Raw genomic sequence first — 25085 nt, forward strand, 5'->3', positions numbered from 1 at the left:
ATCTCAGTTCCTTCCACAAAGATTGGAACAAGTATGTGTCTACCCTGAGGAGAATCAGGAAACAACATCTTTCTAGTCTCAAGTCTGAACTCTCAAATCTCTCTCCCTCCTCTAAATCCTGGTGGTGTCTAGTTAAGTCTGTTTCTGGTGTATGTTCCCCCTCCATACCCTCCCTTCTCTCAAATGGCCGCACTGCTGATACTGCACGTGAAAAGGCTAAATGCCTAAACTCCATGTTTGCTTCTAAATCTTGCGTCCCAAACCCATCGCTTTCTGTTACCCACCTTACCCAGTCACACCCAGCTGTTCCTGGACTCTGTCATTTTCTCCTGACAAGGTGGAGAACTTGCTCTCAAACCTCAACTCAGATTCTGCAACCGGTCCAGACGGCATCAGCCCACGTGTCCTAAAAACCAGCTCTGCTGCTCTTGCTCACCCTCTCTCTGTTTTATTCACCCTCATTTCCTCAAGGTCATTTGCCATCTGCTTGGAAATCAGTAAACATTACCACTCAATATAAAAAGGTGCAAAAACAGATCCTTGCAACTGCAGACCAATCAGCCTTCTCCCAATCATCAGCAAGATTATGGAATCCATCATCGTTTCTGACATTAAATCCATCCTCTCCTCCAATGGCCTGATTTCCGATCATCAACTTGGATGCAGAGATGGGCGAGATGGGATGCATCAAGCAGGTCACTCGACCCCGGACTTGCTGCTCTTGCTTTCCCAACAATAGATGGAGATCCTCAATGCCAGACATGAGATCAGAGCCATCTCCCTAGACATATCGTGTGCTTTTAATATGGTCTGGCACTCTGCCCTGCTCACCAAACTCTCTTCCTATGGTATCCAAAGCAATCCCCACTCTTGGCTCGTCGTCATCCTATCCTCTCCTCTCGCAGACAATGTGTGGCCCTTCATGGAATTCTCTCATCCCCCCTTCCTGTACAGGCCGGAGTTCCTCAAGGTTGTGTTCTGGGCCCTGTTCTCTTTCTGGTTTTCATCAATGATCTCTCCGACTCTGGAAAATCCTCTATCTCTTTGCTGATGACTCCACCCTCTGCCATACCATCTGTCATCCCTCAGATCGGCAAGCAACAGCCTCTTCACTCTCTGCAGATCTGGATAAAATCACAAGCTGGACCAACATGTGGAACATGTATTTCAATCCTGCCAAATCTCACGCTCTATGTCTCTCCGAAAGGACTGTCTGGAACAATCCCCCCCACCACCCATCCCCCATCTACTTTCTCAACAATCCTCATGAAATCCTTTCATTCAAACTTTGCAGCCTCATTATCTGCAAATATCTTTCCTGGGATAGCCACATCTCCAAGCTGGCCTCCAAAGCCAGTCGCCAATTGGGCATCCTCCGCCTGAGTCCTTCCTGAGTCCATCCAGCAAAGTCTTTCCGTGGCACACCTGAGCTCCTGACCACATTCAATGCTTTCGTCTGCAGCCTGATGGTGAACTGCTCTCCCCATTGGGCTGGTACTCCCGCCTCTCACCATTTCTTGGCTTCATGCTGTGGAAACCAAGACATTTTCGATCATTGGTATCTCCCGCGATGAGGCTGAGTCTTTGGTCCCTCACTCTCTCACCGCAGGCAGGTTGGTGGTCTTTTTGTCTTCTACAGCCTCCTCTCCGGCCTCACCCCCCACAACCCCCCCTCCCCGCTCTGTCTGCTATCTGTCCTGCCCATAGTTCTGCAGGGCGATCAAGGTCCTCCAGCAACCCCCTTCTGGTTAAACGACCAAAATCAAGAATCACTGCTCACCTTCATTCTTTCATTCCTCTTTTTTCCCCACCTTTGGAACAAACTCTCACACACTCTTCAATCCCATTCTTTCCTCCAGATCTTCAAAATAGCTGTTCACCACCATCTCTTCTCTTGCCCTATCAAATCCTAATGAGTTGTGGATTTCCTCCATTCCCATGCAAAACCATGATCTTTTCCACCCTCGTTAATCAACCCAAACCCACCTCCTTCAAATTCCATTCCTGAAAGTCGCTGTCGTGTCCATCTTGTTTACCCCATGTACCCCACCCCATCCCTCTCCCTTCCACAGATCTCCTGTTGTCTCTGTTCCCCACTGTTTTGTGTTTCCCTCTTCCGTTCCTCTTGTCTCCTGCTCCCCTTGTTATACGTTCTGTGTGTTCGCTCTTATATGACCCTTGATATTACATATATTAAAAAAAAGAAAAATTATGCAGTTATTTCAGGTGAGCACGACATATGGAAAAATGGGGCAACAAAGAGACTCGCTTCTTAATGTTAAATTTTGGGATGTCATTTGTTAAACTTACGTAGACTTGATGCAATTTGCATCAATCAGTGGCAATTAATGAGAGAAGTGCTTTCCAAAAAAGGTTTGAATTTTATAGGATGGGTTAATTATGCAGTTATTTAAGGTGAGCATGAGATATGGAAAAACGGGGACAGGTGAAACAGATATGAATGAAGCCTGCTCCCCATGTAGGTTTTTGTCACAATAAACTCTTTCAAGACAATGTGCAGCACATGGGAGACATGCCTAACACACCTGATGCCTTAGGCTTGAGCAAGTGCACCCAGCTATTCATTAAATCCGACACTTTCCGACCATTATTGCCAATAAAATGTTGAACAAAACTCCAGTCCTTGGGGATACTTCACAAAAAAACGAATTATAAAATAGCAGTTCATGCAGGAACATCACTTTTGTAAATGATTAGTCCAGGTGGCAAACCGTAAAGGCCTACCAGGCATTCAGCTTGCTGGTGTAGGAAGCTAGTAACTGTGACAAGTCCAATTGTTGCAATTCCAGCAGAAAAACCTCCAGTGAGTAGCCTGGCCTACCAGCTTGACTCAAGTGAGTTGGCCAAAGCTCTCTAAGCCAGGAAGGAAGGTCCATGCAACAGTTGGTTAACCACAACCAGGTGGAAGGACATAATCTTATTGATGAGATCAACTCGGCCTTGGCCACCTTTTTCGAAGGGAAGGCTCAACATCAGGTAAAACCCAGCTCTTGCTGCTCCAGAAGAGGTTAATCAATATTTTTGGCATGTTTTTCACCAAACTGTTTTTCATCGACTGGTGAAGTGTAGGGGGTGACAGGAGGGGGGAGCCTTGAAATTATACCAAAGAATCGATGTCACCAAATTATTGAGCAGTAACCCATGTGGAACAGTTGAGCAAGCAGACCTCGACACTTCAGCAGTCTGTATTTGAGGGCGTCTAGCATTCCCTCCAAGTTCTTCTTTATAAACATTCTCTTTCATAAGAAAACCCCCCAGGTACTTAATTCTTTAAATCCCCCAGTTAAGCTGATGTGGAAGAGAAGGCAGAGATCCATGAACTTCACCCATCCATAAAGTTTGGCATAAATATCCAACTTCAGTTAATGACAGCCACTGAAGCTTGTAAAATTGATCCAACCTATTAAAACCAACACATCATTAGAATCCTTAATTTATACACAAATGTCATCCGCATCAGCAGGCAATGTGATTGAGTGTTGCACTGACACCAGCAAACCTGCTAATCCTTTCCTAAAATATACCAATCATAGTTGAATGCATAAGGTGTAAAGAATACCAGACAGTGGGTAGCCCTGCCAATCCCCTTACTGTCCTGGTCAAGAAACACTTAACCCATTTCCCTCTTTTCCCTTTTGTACCAATCCCATAAGTATGGAACAAGAAAGATATTGCCATTAACCCAATGACATTTCACCCAATAACAATGGTCCCAATGTGCCAAGTTCTCTAGACAAGGTGATAAGCATTGTACCAAAGCCCTCACAAAGAGTTCATAATCAACTGTCAGAAGAGAGAGGTGGGATGCCAAATCTGAATGAGTTGTGGATTTCCTTTCTTCGGAATGACTGCTACCATTGCTCTACGACAGCTGAGAGGGATCTCACCACACTCTAAGCTCTCTTCTAGCACCACAAAAGAAAAGGACATAGTAATGGCTAAAGCTTCTGTAAAATTCCACCGGTAAATGGTCCAGACATGGTTCTCTTCTGGTGACCAGAGTCTAAAGTGATTGTTTGAGTTCATCCAGAGTTAAACGAGTTTTGAGCGTTTAATTTTGCCCGGTACTTAACTGAGGCAAACAAGCTATAAAAAAATAAAGCTCCATTGCTCTTTCCTGCACAACTTCATTTGCGAAAATGCTCAGAGAGGGCCTCCTTTATCTGGCTTTGCAAAATGCTCATTCCTACCCCACGTCATCTCAGACACCCAATCTGCAATTGTGGTGCCGATTCCTTCCTCCGGCAAAGTTTTTATCGTTGAAGAAAAGACAACCTTATATGAGTTGCATCCAATCTGCATGATACTTTGTGGTACCATCAGTTTCCTGAAGTAAAGCAATACCCAACTTCATTCTTTTCACCAAAGACTTAAACTGAAGTTTACATGCTGAAGATGCACCTCCATTGATATTCAAACTTCAGTCATGTAGAAAGATGAATTTGTGATGATTCGTTCAAATCATCAATTCTTTTGAGCCTTTCTAAAAATTGTGGACAGTATTTATGAGCTACTGAAAAAGCTGAATCATCTTGACTCTGGATAATTTCCTCAAGTCGATTAATGAAGCCTGGAAGTTCTGGAAATAAATTTTTCAGATCTACATTTTACTTGTGATTAGACTCTCAAAAAGGACTTAAATGTCCACAGAATCAGAAAAAAAAACAATTTTTAAAAAATGTGATTATATCAATTTTTAAGGAATAAGTAATAAACAAAGAACTGAACGTGTTTTTTAATCCTAATAATTTTTTGAGGTGTTAAAGTTAAAAAGCAAACTGAGCAGGTACTGCCCCTAAAAATTTCAAGAAAACTGCCATGATGTAACCAAGGGAAAAATTCTCAGCACATAATGAACAAATAAAAAACGACATCAAATGTCATAGCCCCTGTTTTAAAATTAATTTTGCTGCCTGGAGTTAAAGGGTGAGCCAATATTTATGTTGAACTAAAATGGCCACCAGTCTACCATCTTTGATCAGATTGCAAAATAAAGTGAGGGGCATGTGTATGCCATCATGTACTGTGCTTCTGCCAAGTTTAAACAAAATTGGAAGCACGTATGTCTGAGAAATGGTTGGGGACACATTTAAGGAATAAAATGGCCGCCAGTCGGTCATCTTGGATCTGATTTCAAAGAAAAAAAATGGCATGCATATGTAAGCCATCATTCCTTAACCGTGTGCTAAGTTTGAACAACATCGGTAAATGCTTCATTGGTAAGTAAACAACATCGGAAAGTAAATGCTGTCCGAGAAATGGTGGAGGACATGTTCAACATCAGGCTTTGTTTTTTTTTTTTTTTACAACTAAAATGACCACCAGTTGGCGATCTTGGATGCCATCTCGAAAAACAATGATGTGCTTATGTGAGCAATCATTCGTTATGTACGTGCCATGTTTGAACACGGTCGGTAAGTGAATGGCTGAGAAATGGTTGGGGACACATTTAAGTAACAAAATGGCCACCAGCCAGCCATCTTGGATCTGACGTCGAAAAAAAAATTGACGTGCATACGTATACCATCGTTTGTTGTCTTTTTGCCAAGTACAGATAAAATCGGTCCACGAGATATGGTTGCAGAAGCACGCATGCACGGACACGAAAATCGAGACCAAATCCATAACTCCCCATTTCAGACTAAGTCCAACGGGGGCTAATAATGGGCACACCACTCACTTTAGGCTCATCAGAAAGTGAATTCAATTAATAATTTTCTGATCAAGAATCCTCGGATTACGACGATAGTCAAAATAATTATGTAGAAGGTGCTGTAAGACCGTGCAGAGCGTGCATGTATGAACCCGAGGTCGAGATGATGTGGCGGGTTACGTGATGCATGATCATGTTCTTTTTGTGGGCAGGGCCAATCGAGCATAAAAGGACACCATAAATATGTAAAATACTAATATGAGCAAAAGGAGAAGCGTCCTCCATGTTTCCATCCGTCATGTTTACGATAATAAAAGTGGTAGCGTTGGAAACCTAATAATCGTTTTACTTGGAACAAAATTCAGTTTTTAAATAAATCTAGCTTTGCATTCCCGTCACTTCACTGATAGGTTTAATCAAAAGACAGCATTGATCTTCACAAACATTTTGCATGTCTATCTGTGAGTCTTAATGAGGATGTAAAATGAAGTGAAACACATGAAAAAAGGATATTTTATAACATGTAGTTGATGTTCTTGCTGCTGTCATCATGGCTGTGGTTGTTGTTGTCTGTGTGCTCCATCCGTGTAATATATATCTTTATATGTAGTTTTTTCATGTGGGTGTTATTGGAAGAAAGCATGCTTCTTGGAGGAGTTGGACTTGCGCGTATGTGCTATGTTTTAGTGGGTAAGTGTGGAGTGCTTTCGAGTTAGATGGTTTGTGGGTTGGTTTGTGTCATTACCCCACACACACGAAATGAAAAGCGGGTTTAAAACAATTTGGTCATGTTCGTTCATCCGTCTGTCTTATTAGTTTATGATCATCAGCTTTTTTATATTTAGATTTTATTACATGTTTTATTTGCCTTTGCCTCATTTATGCCTCTGCCTACTTCCACTTTAACCCCAACTGTACTCGCTGTAGTCATGAGGGTGGAGTGAGTGCACTGTCTGCACTCCCTCCACTTGATACTGTACATCCTCACCACTGCCACTCTCCTCTCCAGACTCCCTCCACAAATGTAACCAACTTTAACAATAAATTGTTCACGATTTGAATAATTCTCCATGACCTCCTGCAAAATAGTGATCCATTCCGATATACAAACAATGAGTCCTTATTTTATGACAATATTGTTGTTCATCTTTAATGGACCCAATTATTACCACATTATTGTGGGATTGGCTGGGAGGAATGTCCCATGGCCAAAGTCTTTGTGGAACCAGCTAGCCAGACCTGATGTTCAATTGAAGGTGCAATAGACAATTTGGAATTGTAGTCTACTCTTCATGAAAGACACCATAGGATATTTGATATCCACCAATGCCCCAGCACCGGGAGATGCATCCTCTGTCTTAATGTCCTTCTGATGGACGGTGTAAACATTGATGCATCACCCTGCACATGAAACTGGAGTGACAGTTTACAGCTCCGTGGAGATTATAATCTAGGCAAAAGGCTATTGTCGAGGCTCGTACGAGAGCTAACACACAACACACAGCAAGGGGGGGGGGGGCATGAGAATAGAGGGGTGGGAGAGGGGAGAACAAAACAGTGGGGAACAGAGACATTAGGAGATCTGTGGAAGGGAGAGGGATGTGGCGGGGAATATGGGGGAATACAAGATGGACATTACAGGGACTTTCCGGAAGGAAAGCAGGGAATTTGAAGGACGTGGGTTTGGGGTGGATTGACGGGGGTAGAAAAGATCGAGGTGTTAGATGGGGGAAGATAAGAGGTGGTGGTGAACAGCTGCTTTGAATTTTCTCACAAAATCAAAGAAATGCAGTAACAAAAGCAAAATTCTCACCTTTTTGCGCTTGCTGTTCCATCCAAGCTCCTGAGCGAGGATATCAACTATGCGAGGCAAAGCCTCATCAGCTGCTTGCACGTGAAGGAAAGCAAGGCGTGTGCGGCGTGCCAGAACATCGATTGCTGTGCACGCATACTCTTGTACTGCATATCGTGCCTGTCATACATACAATTCATAATCAAAGACAGAATGCCACAATGGGTATTATATGTGCAAGTATTCTCACTATTGCTGTCACTACATGTATGAACATCACTCGGTGAGATTTGAGATGTCATCAGCAAAATTAAAATACATAAGAAGTGCAGAGTCCTCCAAACTCAATTCCAACCGGAGAGTTCATAGCCTGTGCAGTCTTGAGAAAAAAGGACATGGGAATAGGTTTTTTTTACAACTCTTAGCTTGCATTTCAAAGCACAATCTACATTAGCTTTGTTTGTGAACTTTGAATATCAGACACAATGGCAAGCATATGAAGCCGATGGGTCAAACGGAACAGTCCAGAGCTGAGAGGATTTTGAAATGATCTTTGAGAAAAAGATGCACTAAGCAAACATATTTTGGATGAAGTTAGCTCTGTGGTTACATCACGAGGCTCAATCATTTTTGTCTGAATCTCGCTGTTACTCCACCCTCAGCGCGCATTGCAAATTTGAATGGTCGAGGCAATTAAATTTAAATTACCACCACTGATGCAGCTTCTTAAACACCACTTAATTTAAAACCTTAAATTAGTTATTACCTCCGTCGCCGAAGGTGTGGGGGAGGTTATGTTTTCATCCTTGTCTGGTTGTCTGTGAGCAGGATAGCTCAAAAAGTTATGGATGGATTTGGATGAAACTTTGTGCACAGGTTGAGTGTGTTACTAGGAGGATGAAACTTTGTGCACAGGTTGAATGTGTTACTAGGAAGAAACGATTAAATTTTGGTGAAGATCCGGACCCAACCCATCAGTGGGAGACAAAACGTGAACTGCTCAGCTTAGCAGATGTAAACGCTCCAATGAGTGCTGTTCTCGTCTTTACCTGTTCTTTGTTTCCTTTATGGCATCCCTAAAAGCAGTAAGTTTTCTGTTTGGAACGATTAAAGATTTTGTTTGACTGCCACACAGACAAAGACAGACAGACAAAAGCAATTGCTATACCAAGCAGTGCACATGCATGCTTGGGATGAGATGCCATCCAATTTGTCAAATTCAGAGCCAAAGTACTGCTAAACTGCATGTTCTTGCTCCAACTCATAGACTGGTTAGTGTTCCACGGTGTTCAAATTTTAAATTTAATTGAAATCAAGTCGTTCCTCGATCATATAAATAGACTGATAGACAGACAGAGTGAACCAATTGCTTCACGCCACTTTGTGCTACGCACGTGGGATAACGAGCCGTGATCCATTTTGAGGTGGACTGTCTTTCCCCAGAGTGGAAAGTTCTTGAGACACAATTTTTCATATAAAACTTGTCACGCTATCACCGTACAATGCCAACTAGTTATTTAATATTTTCAAATGGAAGGGAATTTTCAGATGGGGAAAGGATAGAAATATGAAAGGAGGTTAGTAAAGGAAGGAAGGGAGGAGGCAGACAAATAAGCTTGCATATGCTCAAGGGGTGTGGGAGTGTGAGACGAAAAACATAAACCATGTGTAGACTGCCTTCTAACACCAAAATATGCCACCCATAAATCATTCTTGGTTCCTTTATATGCAAAACAATCTGACAATATGCAACCATTTCAAATGAAATTCCACTGAGTGAAAAATGAATGACAATTTCACAAAAAAAAAATTCTGAAACCAAATCAGTTATCAGAAAAATTGCAAGTAAAGCAATTATATGATGGTACATTAGGCTGGCAGGATCACCGGGAGGTATGCACACTCACGTGACTCACCTCTAAGCTGTCTATCCTGGGTTTGAATATCGGCCCAGCTATAAACTGTCACCCCGTTGTTTCACAGGCAGGGAGATTCAATAAGTGTGCCATCCCTCGGGCAGACGTTAAATTGGGCGTCCTGTCTGCCAGCATTATATGCTGGACGTTAAATAACCCACGGTGTCCTTTGTGAAGTGTAGGCAAGCTATGGCTGGCACCATGGCCAAATTCCAAATTCCTGCTCTGACTTCCTGAGTTGGAGGGACAACACGACTCGGAGTGTAGCCAACCAAGTAACTGCTTCGGCAGTACAAACTTTGGCATGGTACATGAAGATGATGATGATGATGACAATGATGATGGTACATTACGTACTTCGTAGCTCCCCTTGTAAAAAGTCTCAGGTTGTTGTAATGAAGTTATAAGATATGTGATTATCTGAACTTTTTGTCTGTGTACATCGTAGAGGCTCAAGGAAGAGATAGTTAGTACACTGAATAGATGAGGACATAAAAGGATGCAAAAGGAACAGCAGACACACACATAAAAGGAACAGTTGAGACAGAGTGGGAAATACCAACAGGCCAAGATAGAGGGAGACTTGGACAAATAATGGGTTTGGGGAGGAATGGGGGGCCCAGAGAGGATGCATGAGGTGGACAAGCTGGATACAGAAGGAAACCCCCAGGGGGGAAAACTTGGAAATTTGGATGGAGGAGGGATTGTGAGGGGGTTAACAAGTGTAGAAAAGATCATGGTTTTGGATTGGAGAAATTCTGAGATGCTGGTGAACAGCTGTCTTGAAGACCTTGAGGGAAGAAGGAGATTGAAGAGAATGTGGAAGTTGGTCCCACAAAATCAAAAACTTGATTTTGAAATAAAACTACATATCAACATTAAGTTACCAAATTGGCTCAGTTGCAGTTGGTGAAAAAAATACAAAACTGTCCACTGTAGAATGCCGTGATGGGCCGTCACATGCAGGAGCCATGCTATTGCTGTTTTGATTGCAGTTTCCGTGTTCGGTTGGGTATACAGAAGGTTGAGGAGTTGTGTTGGCGAGTGGGGGGTTGGGGGGAGGGAATTGAAACCTTAGGGTTGAGAGGAGGAAGTTGAGGACTTGGAGTTTATGAGGGGGTGAGAGGGAGTTGAGGAGTTAAAGTCACATTTTACATTGCGCAGGTATTCTGCGGGTCCCTGCTAGTTATACATATTCCTGTTCAAGTTGTTACCGAATAGGAATCATGGACAGATCCAGGGATTGGAAAGACAATACAAAAACTGTCCCATTATTATCAATATTTAAAAATGGAAGAGCACCATATGTTGTGAACTCCACCAAGCAGCATATACTTCTACCTATGCCAATGTTCTTCATTATATTCATGAATAATATTTACATTTTACAAAACGTATTTTATTTTATTTTTTTTCTATTATTGTTGAGAATAATTTTGTCAATTCAGCCTTCGTAAATAGCATCAACCAACTTTTAATTACACAGGAAGTCAAAATATTGTTGTGGTTGTGGGGGTAGATGTCGGAATTTAATAGGAAAGATAGGATTATATAGAGTTGCTTGGTCCGTGGATGTGCAGGAGACATCTTGATGTAAATTAAGTAGGGAGACTGTGAACTTAAGTGTTACTTGTCACCACGAGGGGGGTGGTGCTGTGTTAATTAGATCGGGATCAAGACCAATTTTCCCCAGTATGTAATTGCCCCCTGAGACCTTCCCCTATGTTTTTGTATTTACAAGCCAGCCATGAAAGAAGTCTTTTTATTACAACAATAACAACAACAGACAGCTGCATGTCCAAGCAGGCGAGAAGCACCGCCTTCCCGGGTTTGGCACCACCAAGCCACACCTGGAGGTGGATGATTTATGGGCAGGATGTGACAAGGAAGAGGTTTTTGGTTTGGTTGGTGTTGAGTTGGGTGTAAGGGACGCACACGGTTAAGACACAACGGAGCGAGGAAATGGTGTGTCAGAACAGGGCATTGTGGCTGGCTTTCCTTCGATGCATAATTCTCGTCTTAGTGCTGAGGTGAATTGGCTCGCATGGTGGAGCAAAATGCTGGCCATTGACTCTTGGCTGGTCGTGAGTGATGGACCTCGAAGCCTCGTGTATATCACCGAAGGGAGCGGCGCCATTCTGCAGAGAGCAGCTGCATTGGTAAGCGCGACCGACGAAGAAGCCACGCAGCGGTTGGTGAGCCCTGGCATTGAATACCGCCTTACAAATTACCTCCGTGATGTTTCCCGCCCAGAGAACAGCGCGGCACCATTTTTGGGGCGCATCTTCCCAGCAGGATGAAGTACCTCGATCCCAAAGTTAAAGAAAGACCATCTCTAGACAAAGTTAAGTGCCAGAATGAAGGGAGGATTTGCTTTTGTTCATTTTCCCCTTGTCTGTATTTAAGTCTGTGTGTCGAAGCACCTCGACTTTAGATCTTAATTTACTTCAAGTATTATTATTACATTTTGAATTACCCTTGTAAATATTTGTCTATTAGCATTAAATCTCCGTTGTGTTTATTTCAAGTTGCAGTGTCTGTGTATTTGTCGTGGGGTTTGTGTATAAACCCCTTGTGCTGTGCTTCTGTCGCTCCGCCAGTGCCGCCCTGCCCCTCCCCCGCACACTATAATCTCTGAGGATCACGTGGCCGCCTCCAAAGGAAAACCGCTCGGCGATCCGGTCTGGTCGGTGTTAACCGCCTGTCCACCACAATTGGGTCAGGGGATTAACTTCACCGGCCACAGCCATGAAAATATGTTAAATATATATATATATATATATATATATATATATATATATATATATATATATATATATATATATATATATATATATATATATATATATATATATATATATATGAGCATATTAAGATGAAAGTGTAACTTTCTATGAAGTGTCAGGTATTGCATTAGGCCAAACCTCTGACTCAATGTAGGGAAACTCTGACACAAGGCGTTTGCCCACAATAGGCCATCGCTTGCCTGTGACCTTCGACATCTTGGCAATTGAAATGGCTTTGTCACCATAGGTTGATGCGAGGTGCTTGGCTACCTGTGTAGAAAGAAACATGGAAAACGTTATTTCAGAAAAACTCCAACAAAAACGTTCTTGAAAAACATTGTCATTCCAAGTTCACAACATTATAAATATGAAGCACATTTTTGTGTAATCAGGTTAAAGAAAAGGTTTTAAAACATCATGCGAAAGAGATTACACCAAAAAGTTAGTTATTTCCGCCACCGAAGGTGTTCGGAAGTTATGCATTCACCCCTGTTTTGTCTGTCTCTCTGTGAGCAGGATATATCAAAAAGTTATCGATGGATTGTTGGGCAGGTTTGGTGTTTGAAAATGATGAAAATGATGTCATGAAAATGGGTCATGAAAATGGGTCATGAAATGACGTGGACGGGCTTTGCATTTTCAGATGCTTTCTAGTTGAGTTTGTCTATTGAGTATGCTCCCCCTCCATCCCTACTCTCACTTCAAATGGCACCACAGCCAACTCTACTCGTGAAAAGGTCGAATGCCTAAATTCTGTGTTTGCTTCCAAAAGTTGCGTCAACAACCACTCAGTGTGGTACCATTTGAAATTCTAGCTCCTCCACACAGGTCTGGCCCAGTACCCGCCCTACCAAGTGATACGAAACTGTCCCTGGACTGTGTGTCCTTTGCAACTGAGAAGATGGAGAAGTTTCTGGCAACGGTCGACTCTGGTTCTGCTACCGGCCTCGACAGCAGCAGCAGCAGCAGCACATGTGTCCTAAAAACGTGCTCCGTTGCTCTTGTGCAACCTCCTTCTGCCATATTCACCCCATCATTTGCCCTATGTCAACTTCCATTTGCTTGGAAGTCAGACAACATAACAGCAATCCACAAATGCAGTGCTAAAATGGATCCCCTCAACTGCAGATCTATTAGCTTACTTCAAATCATCAGCAACGTCATGTAATCAATCATCGCGGTTGATATGATATCCTTCCTTTTCTCCAACAGCTTCATCTCTGATCACCAATTTGGATTCAGAACAGGTCGCTCTAACTTGGACATGCTGCTTCCACTCACCCAACAATGGATGAATCCCTCAATGTCAGACATGAGATCAGGGCCGTCTCTTTGGGAATATCTCATGCTTTCGATACATTTTGGCACCCGCCTTGTTCTTCAAACTCTCTGCTTATGGCATCCACTGCCAACTACACAGATCGCTTACTGACTTCCTTTACTCTCAGAACAAGTGTGTGGTCCTCAATGGGATCCTCTCATCTCCTCTCCCTGTCAAGGCTGGAGTGCCCCAAGGTAGTGTTCTTGGTCACATCCTCTTCCTCATTGTCATCAATGATCTCTCTGACTTTCTGGAAAATCCTTTTTATCTCTTTGCTGATGACTCTACTGAGGTCTTCAATATCATTGGAATCTCTCGTGATGAGGCTGAGTCTCTCGCCGAATCACTTTCGCAATGTAGACAGATCGGTGGTGTCTCTGTCTTCTACCACCTAATTTCTGGTCTTGGCCCCACTACCCTTTCTATGCCCTGTCCCCCCCCCCCAATGCCCCCACCCACAGAGCACGAGTGATCGCCCAATGGTTTGATGAACATGACACCGATGTTATCCATGTGTCATGGCGTTCTCAGTCACCAGATCTGAACCCAATCGAGCATTTATGGGATGTTCTGGAATGATGCCTGAGATAGTGTTTTCCACCTCCATCAAACAAGTGTGAGTTGATTGACTTTCTCCTGAAGAACTTGGATCCCTTCAGCAATTCTTAAGTTATCGTGGTGACGAAAAACTATCACTGTTGGACGGACGGACAGCCTGAAAACATAATGCCTCAGGCAACTTCGGCAGAGGAGGCATAAAATATAATGTTAATTTCATGAAAATCTCTCTGAAGTACCTTAAATGAGATTTGAAGTTTCAGGAAAACTCCAGAGTAGGTTTAAAGAAAAGGAAGCACAATGATGTAGCTACTGTAAAGATATCCTACCTCGTTGGCACAATTGCTCTTTGGAAAATCCACAGCTATTGTACTACTGTACATACTGTACAATAAGTGAGACCACCACACACACACACACACACACACACACACACACACACACACACACACACACACACACACACACACACACACACACACACACACACACACACACACACACACACACACACACACACCCCTAACTTGCTAGGGAGAGTTAAAGCTTCCTGGATATAATGTCGACAATTTGCTTCGATTGGTTGTTTCACATTCCCACTTGAGCATATTTATTGCTCATGATGCCGGGATCCGAGGTTCAAAACCCATATTTTGTACCATGTTGATTTTCTCATTGTCAACTCATATCCTAGTAACTTGCGCTGTCACCTGATATCGTGTTCTGATATGCAATGAAAGTACAATCTCCACCATGAGATTTAGCTCATTGTACAATTTTTTTTTTCCCCAACACCGGAGGAAGGAAACACACCAATTTAAACAACATCATTTAGACAGTACAAACAGCACCCAAGAGCCATAACACCAACATTAAAGATCAGTATGTTTATGACTTAAAAAGGTCCACGGTTTCCTCCACCAATGTTTCCCGTCACTCACGAGAAATCTTGAAAGATGGTACAACAAGAAGGAGCTGCCATCTAGTGTATTGATTAGGACAAATGAGAAAAAAAACATTTGCATCAGCAAATTAACCAAATAGTGCTGATTTTAGTGTTTTAAACACGAAGCAATGTCAGGCTTTGGCTTCGTATTGCCATGTCAAGTTTATAAATAATAACCTTGGCAGGGGACAAAAATGCCTAAACAAAAAACAAGACAGGATGTTCATGCGGCAACAAAATTGTGATAGTAAAACAAAAAGTCGGGTTTGTCTTGGACAATCAACATCGGCATGGTATGGTACAAATCTTCAGAAGCATCGGCGTACGAGCCAATTTTTTTTAAAGGGGGGGGGGGTGGCTACAGATGTGCCCGGATGATGGCTACTGGCACACAGATGTACTCCATTCGTAGTACAACCCAATACAACCATTTTGAAACGATGTCATGAACATCATTTCAAAAAGGCCTTTATGCAAGGCGCTGCATGCACATTTTCAGGAAACCCCTTCCCATAACGCCAGGCGAACCATAATAAGCCAGCCATTGCATGATGGGTTGATTCCCTCTTTCATCACTTTCAACACTTTGGAGAAAACTAAAGAGTTGAATTAAGGGCGATTTCAAAAGAGTCAACCCATAACAGCTCCTAGGTGACATGAACAGCTGACAAACAAACATCGAAAACCCTTCAATGAACCGTCGCTAAGAAGTCCTGACACATCGCACTGCTTCTCCTATACCTGCTCAACATCAACAAAGCCGGTGACAACATACCTGCTCACAAAGTCCTGGAGTTGCGGACGGTTTCCGCAGAAGTAATACGACCTTCTGTAGACATAATCCGGCAACACGATCAGACAATTAGCAAGTCGTTGAGAATCCTTCCGATCAGATCTTCAGAGGTCCCCAGGGCCCTGGAAGGCTTATTTATCCCCATCATAACGTGCTGGCGATTGCTCTACCATCAGCCATTTGGATTTCTGCATTGGCGTGATTGCGTAACATGCATTCAAGAATGGAAATACGTCATTTCAAAATGTGCTTGAGGGTGGGCGAAGCCTCGGGAGTCGAGCAAACCTACCACTTTCCAGATGCGTAATAAATTCGATATTTATCATATTTTCACTATTATTTTAATCCTAAAAGGATTACGATTGATAAATTGCAAAAAGAGTCAAATATATGACAATTCACGTGAGTTTTTCCATCACAGGCTGTCATCATTCTGTCATCTCAAGATATTTTTATGCCCGAATTGTTAAAGCAACGCTGGCTTTTGGGGAGGGCATCCCCCCCCCCCCCCAGATCCCCACCTCATATTTCTATGTTCAGAAGACATACAAAAGGGATATGATTCTGAATTTAAAACACTAAACTTGAGCAATAAAACATCACTCGGTAAAATAATGCAGGGAATCCTCCAAGAGATATCACTAATCCATTTTAAAATTGGTGAGGCATTCATGACCAGTCATTGTCAGTAAGAGGGAAACCCCATAGGTAGCATATCTATCTATCTATCTATCTATCTATCTATCTCTCTCTCTCTCTCTCTCTCTCTCTCTCTCTCTCTCTCTCTCTCTCTCTCTCTCTCTCTCTCTCTCTCTCTCTCTCTCTCTCTCTCTCTCTCTCTCTCGATCCAAACCTACCTTTGTGCAAGGAAGGATATTGAATAGTGATACAGAGGTGGTACAGGCATTTTTTTTAGTGATACTGGAAAGTGGAGAGGAAGACAAAACCACTGTTTCTGTTAATGAGGATGAACTAATATATAGTTGAGGAAGGGGAGGAACATGTATTGAAGTCCCAGTCCTCTCAGGGCATGTAAAACTTCATAGAAAAGCTTGAAAAATGCTCGCACAGATTGCCTTCCAACAGTTGTAGAAATATGTTCTGCCAAGGGCCATGTTTCAATCTCATTGTTCCGGACGTCTCGTGCTCTACGCACACTAGACCTTATGAAGCATTGCATGAAAGCACGTGATTGGGGTATATATGGAAAGAGGATGTTGTAAAAAGAATAGTTTCATTAAGAAAGACTGCCAGGATTGTAACAAGTCTTGGTAAAACATGATAATGGGGAGATATCCACGTGCTGTAGGACCATGAGAAAAAGTTCTCTGTTGAACTCAAGCATTCCAGCCTTTTTCAGTAGGTGGTTAGCAGTGGGCCACCATAGCAGTCTGGAAAAAAAACCCCAAAAAAGCATGGAGGACAGTGATCCGAAAGGCCATTATATGACTGACAATGTCCATGACACCATGGCCATCTTCTGCTAATGGAAGGTAAAGGACTTTGGCCTTGACCCAGTGCTTGCCACATGAAAAATAAATCAGGATGTTTCTGGATTGTCATCAACCGTGCTCCAGGAGTGTGCAATTCAACCATTTTGTTCCACTAAGAAGCGCCAAAATTATTAATCACTCGGGTATGACATTTGAAAGACCATGTGAATAGTATTCCTCTCCATTTATGTAGTCTATTATCAATTTTATTTCCTGTTTTCTGAGTTCTTAGCCATCAAGGCTGGAGTGCCAATGTAAAAACAACAAAAATTTCATGCATAGCACGACATTTGCGAAATCCATCAAACAAATTTGACCTTTAAAATAATTTGTGGTTGAATTCAATGACGCAATATGCAAATCCTCTTCAAATCTCAAGTCAATCGGATGAAAATTGACAATTTTAGAAATTTGTCCGATGTCGACCTTTTGGCCTGGGATATGTTGACCTCAAAATACTTGTTTGTTGACCTCAATGATGTGAAGTGCAAATCCTCTTCAAATTTGGAAGTCAATTTGAATGAAATGAAAACTGAAGATCTTAGAAATTTCACCTGTTGTTGACCATTGGCCTACCAATGTTGACTTTTTGACCTTTTGACCTTTTGACCTCAAGAACAATATGCTTCTTGATTATGACGAACCTTTCCACGTGTTGAAGTTTCATGAAGATTGGCTTTAAATTGTGACCTGTAGGCGATTGACTTACAAGGCAAGCTGACAGAAGGGGTTTTGGCAATCAATATTTAAGCTTTACATTTCTGCAAATATATTTTAGTTGTACAAGCCAAATAAAAAAAATTCTCAGCAATTTAGCAGCATAGTGACATCGTCACCATTACGCACTACCATGGAAATGTCATCGTCCTCGGCTGAGATTATAACTGGCCTTTCAGATGGCAACACGGGGAAACCTGGTAAACTCGAATTAATAGGGGTTGAGCACAGAGAGTGCAGAGAATGCCTGATAATAAAGGACACCCTTGGCGAACTCCTCTCTCCACCAGCAATGGCACACATTAGCTATTATTGACTTTGATGACACGAAAAACATGAGTATACACTAATGAGACATGAGAAATAAAAGTTGTTCCAAAACTAAACTGCTGTAAGATATAAAACAAATATTCATGATAAAGTATCAAAAGCTTTCTCTTGGTCAAGTAAAAACAGGCCACAATTCTGTTTTTGAAAAGTACAGACGTCCCACAAGTCTCAAATTAAAAAATAAATATTGTCATAAATAAACTGAATGAAAATAGAACAAGGAGCTGATACTCAGACTCCTGCATTTTAGGTGGTATGAGGAATAGATCCGTATCATATGAAAGCGAAATCTTGAACGGATTTTGAAATATCGCGTACACAAGCCAAGTTACTGAGATGGTTGCCATGACAACATAATTCAACCAATCACAGGCGTGATCTAATCAGGTTGAGATAATGTCATGAGAAAAAGATATCTGCATTATGAAAGATAAATGCTCAACAGTTTTTGCAATATTGCAGACACAACTATAAGGGGTACTCGGTAGAGCGCACACCACCGCCACGCAATACCTGATCCACGAGAACATATTGGGTCCGTCACATTTTTGAAATATCATGCTATACAGTACCATATCATTTTTGGGCCTATCTCTCAATGGTGAAGAATCACTTAAAAAATTAAATAATTAAAATAATGATTAAATAATTATTTGATCCAGATCCGGATTCGGATCTTCACCAAAATCGAATTAATTCTTCCTTGACACACACACACACACACACACACACACACACACACACACACACACACACACACACACACACACACACACACACACACACACACACACACACACACACACACACACACAACGTGTCCACCAAGTTTCATCCGAATCAGTCCACAAATTTTTGAGCTATCCTGCACACAAACAAACAAATAAACCAATGTCACCCGCAGGGTGACCCGTATCTTGCCAAAAGGTGACCATGTGTGACTTCTTTAAGGTCACACTGAGGTGAACAGAGCTGCTATCCACCAGGAGCGACTCCTTGAGGAATATCTGCCGACGAGAGATTCCGATGAGAATAGTTCTACAGAGTAACCATGAAAAATATGCGTTTGCCTCATAACGTCACCAAATGACGTCATAATGTCTCAATCTTGACGTATCTAGAAAGCACTCATCGAGGTGTTCAATTTGAGGTACTACACGATATGGTTCCTAAAACTTGAAAATTTGACCTTGGGGTCAAATATGTTTGACCTTAGGTGCTAACCATGAAGGTCAAGGCCAATCGCCACCAAAAATTAATCAGCTGAGCGCCAGACCATGAACTATATTCCCATGAAGTTTGAAGACTATCTGATCAAAATTACTCAAAAAATAAGGGTTTCGTCGACTCCCCTGATTTGCGCCAAAGTGACCTTGACCTTTGACCTTGACCTTTGACCTTGACCTTCAAAATTTTGTGCACTGAAAGGGACCTCTATAGGCCTCTGATATGCGAAGTTACAAAAATTTCCAAGGATAACTGTGCTCTGCAGAATTTTTTATACGTGATTACAGACAAAAAAAAAAAAAAAAAAAAAAAAAAACATACAAGCTGACTAACATATCTTGCAAAAACTTCGTTTTGGCAAGATAACAAACAGACAGACAGGGGTGAAAACATAACCTCCTTCCACCTTCGGTGGCAGAGGTAAAAATCGACCCCCAACAAGAACAACAACAGAAACCACAACCACATAGAGTTCCTGTCGACCTGCGAGGGAGACGAATATAAAATTTATTTAGTCTTGCAAGCTACAAGTTATTCAATATACAATGGCACCATGTAAATTGTTGAGCATTACTGTGCTGTAAATGCCAAACACTACCAAGATTATGTCATGATAAAAGTGTAGACAAAGGACTGGCACTAGCTGGATGAGGTTCAGGACTGTTACAATCGATGGTTTGGATCTAAAGTGCAATTAAAATAGCTGCCGAAGCACAAGAGGATATCAGGGACAACATGATTAAGAAAAGAAAAAGTAGCGGTACATTCAAAGTACACCGCCCCCATGCCAAATAAATAAATAACAAATCCTCCAGTGCGTGACATCGCTGGGGCGCCTTCGGTACCCTGCGATGCCGCCTTGCAGCACATGGAATCGGAAATGGGAGGGAGCGTTGTGCAATAATTGATCGATTAATTGCATAATTAAAATAAGTAAACAATGATCATAAAATAATTAATTTCCCAATCAATTGACGAATAGCATAACTAAACCACCAATGTTTCATCCGAATCTGGAGCTTTTTGAAAATTAAGTAATCAATGGAAAAAATGAATAATGAATCAATTAATTGATGAATCAATCAATAAAAAAAATACTCTTTATAGCCAAATCACTCAAATTTCAGCTTCCTAGCTCAAAGGATGGCTGAGATATCGCCCGGCTAAACTAATATATAGTACAATATCTTATAAAGTTGTGGGCGGATTCGGATGAAAATTGGTGGACAGGTTGGGTGTGTGTCCACGACAAATTGATTAAATTTTGGTGAAGATCCGAATCCTGAAAGGAAAATTTTTAAGTGTTTCTTCACCATTGAGAGATCAGGCCAAAAACAATATGTAGCATGATATTTCAAAAATGTAATGGGCAAGATATGTTCTCATGGATCAGGCATTATGTGGCGGAGGTATGCGCTCTACCGAGTGCCTGTCTCATTATTTATTTTTTTGGCGTGTGGGCAGTGTACTTTGAGGTTTGAATGTACCTTTACTTGTGTTTTTTTTAAAGTTTAGATAAAAGGTTTAATAAGTAAAATAATGTTTTACAACTGAACAATTATATTTCCTTTCTCAAAATAATTGTTATTTAAAACAAAAAAAATACACATTCAATGTTACATAAAATACCCCACAATACACTGTATTTTTTAAGATGGTGGCACCCAGTAACGAAGGTTGGTCTTGTGTCGGTGCGAGAAATCTGGGGAAATATAAGCTATCACTTTAGTTCTTGTGGGAAGTACGCACCCCAGATTTTGGTCAGATATTTCTGGTAAAAAAAGTACGGCTTACACACGTGTGATCGCGGAATATACTTTTCCCCTTTTAATTAGTTGCATGGTTTGAACTTTGTGGAAAGGGTTATGCCCACCGTTTATATTAGCATTTGTTGTAATGAATAAAAAGGAGAAAAACTCAAAAAAACATTTAAATATCCAGATGGTTTCTAACTTTAAAAATATAATTTTTCAAGCTCGTCTCGGAAGAGCGAGAAATTGCAAAAGCAATTATAACTGGCCTTTCAGATGGAGAATTAAAACACCGACGATCTAACTGGTTTCCGACCAATACACTGTTCTTTTTGGACAAAGAAACGTAGATCAGGGAAATTTTTTAAAATGTTTATTCGTTTCTTATGAGCAATTTTTTGCAAAAAATATAGAATGCTCGGAAAAAGTAGCAGTCAACAGTGATGGGAAAAGCAAGTAAAAGTATCCGTCCCCAGTGACGGCAAGTTAATCTCAATTTTAATTATTTCAAGGACTTAAAAAAGGTTAATTGTGTTGCACTCTTGGTTTCACTCAGAGCCAAAGTTCTGAGCGACTTATACCGCCCACCGCAAAATGGTAGTGCACCATCGGGCGGAGGAGTTTGGATTTGCCTAAAAAGAGTGCAAAATATCATGCTTGTGATATAAAATTTGGCATCAACATGATTCCTGCCTGTTCTCCCATCATTTCAAAAGTGAATGTTGAGCTTTTCAAACGCAGTGCGGGAAGTGGCCGCCGTAAACAGGAAACAGACGAATGCACGAAAAGACACCACGGTTCGTAATGTTGTATAAAATAGATGACTCCTCTTCCAAGGAAATTCAACACAGAAATAGACCATTTGGCCCATCAAGCCTGCATTAAGGTTGCTAAACTATGACTTGTTTTGGTATACAGAGTCAAGTGTCATGGAAGAGCGAGAACACTGAATGGATCAGTATGCAAAAGGACAAAAGGAACAGTAGAGATGAAGTGGGAGGAGGGAGGGGACACCAACAGCTGAGTTGAAGAACAAAATAGAGGGAGACTTGGACAAACAATGGGATGAGGAGGAATGAGGTGGACAGGATGGATACAGAAGGAAGCTTCTTCTCCAGCCTCAACCCCTCACTCCCATTCTTTCTCTCCCTCTCCCTCTTTCTTGCCTCCACTCCCTCCCCCTCCTCTCTCTCTCCTCCATCTCCCTCTCCTTTCTTTCCCCTTCACCCACTCTCTCCCTCTCCCTCCATGTCTGAGCTCTATCCTTTTAAAATGTTGAGCATCAAGCAACGAAGCAACACGCACCATTTTTAAAGTCTTTGATATAACTCGATACTTGGCCGGGGTTTGAAAGGCCAACCTCCTCGACTCGGGGTCGACCTCTAACTCTGAATAGAATTACATCATCGAGTCCACCGCAAATTAAATTTAAGCTTATTTCGGACCTCTTTGAAGTTTATTATTAAATGCTATTTTTAGGTCACAATTCCACATGGAGGTCTTTCTTTAATTAAATGATCGCCTTGTACTGCAACCTATGTTCAAAAAACCTGCAATTCCATGCTGGACATATTTATACGTCGAACATGTATCTCGTTTGGTATAATGCTCTTCTCTTCTGGTTGAATCTTGAGCTTTGCCTGCGTGCGGAGCACATTGCAGCGCAGGAAGCGGCCGCCGAAAATGGGAGACAGCCGGATGTACAAACACACTGACAGACACCACGGTTATAAAACAGATCAGAAGAAATTGTGTTATCAACACTACTGTCTGGGGGAACTCCTCATGAAGTGCACTTGAGGTAATTGAGGAGCCATCGTCTGAATTGTAGCCCTCCCCACAGGGTTTTCTCCCATTTGTTCAGTATCCATTGTGGTTTCAGAAAGATAAATTGGAGATGCAGAAGGGACACACTCAATAGAAACATTTTTGGAAGGGTCATTGGCTGTAAAAATAGCAATAATGTTTTCCTATGGGAGGTGATTAGCAGTGGTAGTTGATGGTTGCAAAACAGGAGGAGACGGGAGAAGGAGGAGGGGGAGGAGGAGGGGGAGGATGAGGGGGAAGTGAAGAAGGAGTAGGAGATGTGATGAACACTAATGTTATCACGTAACATTTTTGAGGTGCAAGGTAATTCAGAGAGGCAACCAGATGGTAAAACAGAAGCACTTAGGCTATGTATTGTGGGGTGAGTCTCCACAACCATTGTGCAAAAGAGATACCATTCAAACAGCAAGAAATTTGGCTCCAGGTTCAGCATTACTTATAGAGGGTGAAAGATATATTTTTTCACATTTGCTTACAACAGTAGGCTTTTCATTTGAAACTTATCATTGAATATTAACAGTATTGATTGAAACATGGGGCTGTTGCTGTGAGGAATCTTCATGAAGAGTTTGAGACATCTTTGGGAGAGATTTTTTTTTTTTAGATGGCCAAATTAACCACAACCTTAACGCACAAGGATCTCTGTTGTGGCATACCCAGGACAAGTATGCCCCTCTATTTTGAAGGGAAGTACTGCATTAAATGTTGCAACACCTGGAGGCAAGATTACATTATGTTTTAATATATCATTATGTCTGCAAAAGAGTATCATTGTGATTGGGGATACGGCAGAACCATATTTTTTCAATTTGTTTATTAATATATATATTTTTTACAAAGGGTGGTAGATTGTAAATGACGATTTTTTTTTTTTCAGCAGGAGAATACATGGGGGGAAATGGGAAGGTAAATATCAAGGTCAAAAAATATGACTTGTACTCCATGACTTGAGCAACCATCAGGACTTCAGAAACGAACAAACACAAAAAACCTTGTTTGTTCATCAGTGAAACCACTTCAACATTCTCAATTCAGACCATCTCACTGATGACAGTAATTAGGTCCTTCATGTTGATCTCTGATGGGGAATGCAAAGTAACCCATGTTTCCGATGTTAGTGCCTCGAACAAAGCACAACGCGATCTTTGACTGGCCATGATTCTCCAACAGAAGGAATATAAAAAGAAAACAGCTAACACCATCCGAACGTTAATGGGCAGGCAAGAAAGGCAAAACGAAACAAAATTCAAGCGAAAATAAAAATTCGAAAGAGTAAAGAAGGAGAAAAACAAATGAATAAACATGATAAACGAGTTACACACAACATTATAACGACAGCACCACTGCCCAAGCAAAGAGAGCCTACTGACTGCTATTGTAGATGCTCTTCTCACACTCTCTCTATTCCATCCATCCATCCATTGGGACTATACTCTGTGCAGAGCGTTGGTGCTGCGAAGCAGTCTCCTTGGCTATTGGGCACAATCTGAGACGGGTCGCCACTCCGACACAGGACACCAGCATGCTGGCACTCATTTTGCCAAACTCAGAAGGATGACTGGTAGAGTCAACCCTACCTGGTATTAATTCAACACCTGAGCGAGATTTGAACTCAGGATCCCAGGATCCCAAGCCCGCCCACCCACCACCCTAACCATTAAGCCAATGCCAGGCATTCTATCCCAGGGGAAAAGAAAGAATAAAAAAGGGGAAAGGAAAACGGGAAACACAAAATGTTGAAAAGCAGCGTTGAAGGAGGGATGGGGGAAAAAGGGTGGGGGAATGAAAAAAGCTCTGCAGACAACACGGATTAAAACAAACACACAAACACACACATGACTGAACACAAGGGGGGAGAGAGAGAAGGAGTGGGAGAGGGAGAGGGAGATGGAGACGGACACGGAGACGGAGAGGGAGAGGGAGAGGGAGAGGGACTTTGACTTTTGTATACCTT

General features: G+C 41.8%; 1 protein-coding gene across 1 annotated transcript in view; it reads right to left on the reverse strand.

Annotated features, from left to right (window-relative positions):
• The window catches only part of GPD2 (glycerol-3-phosphate dehydrogenase 2), a 323960-nt gene that overhangs the window by 58204 nt on the left and 240671 nt on the right, over positions 1-25085 (reverse strand). The window contains exons 14-15 of the mRNA XM_085873795.1: positions 12307-12438; positions 7488-7646 (exon numbers count right to left, since the gene is read on the reverse strand). Coding sequence (XP_085729921.1) covers positions 7488-7646; positions 12307-12438 — 291 coding nt within the window. The remainder of the gene's footprint in view (positions 1-7487; positions 7647-12306; positions 12439-25085) is intronic.

Source organism: Eptatretus burgeri, chromosome 3 (assembly GCF_056783735.1).
Source record: "Eptatretus burgeri isolate ZD-2024b chromosome 3, Ebu_testis_v1, whole genome shotgun sequence".
In the NCBI taxonomy this organism is placed as follows: Eukaryota; Metazoa; Chordata; class Myxini; order Myxiniformes; family Myxinidae; genus Eptatretus; species Eptatretus burgeri.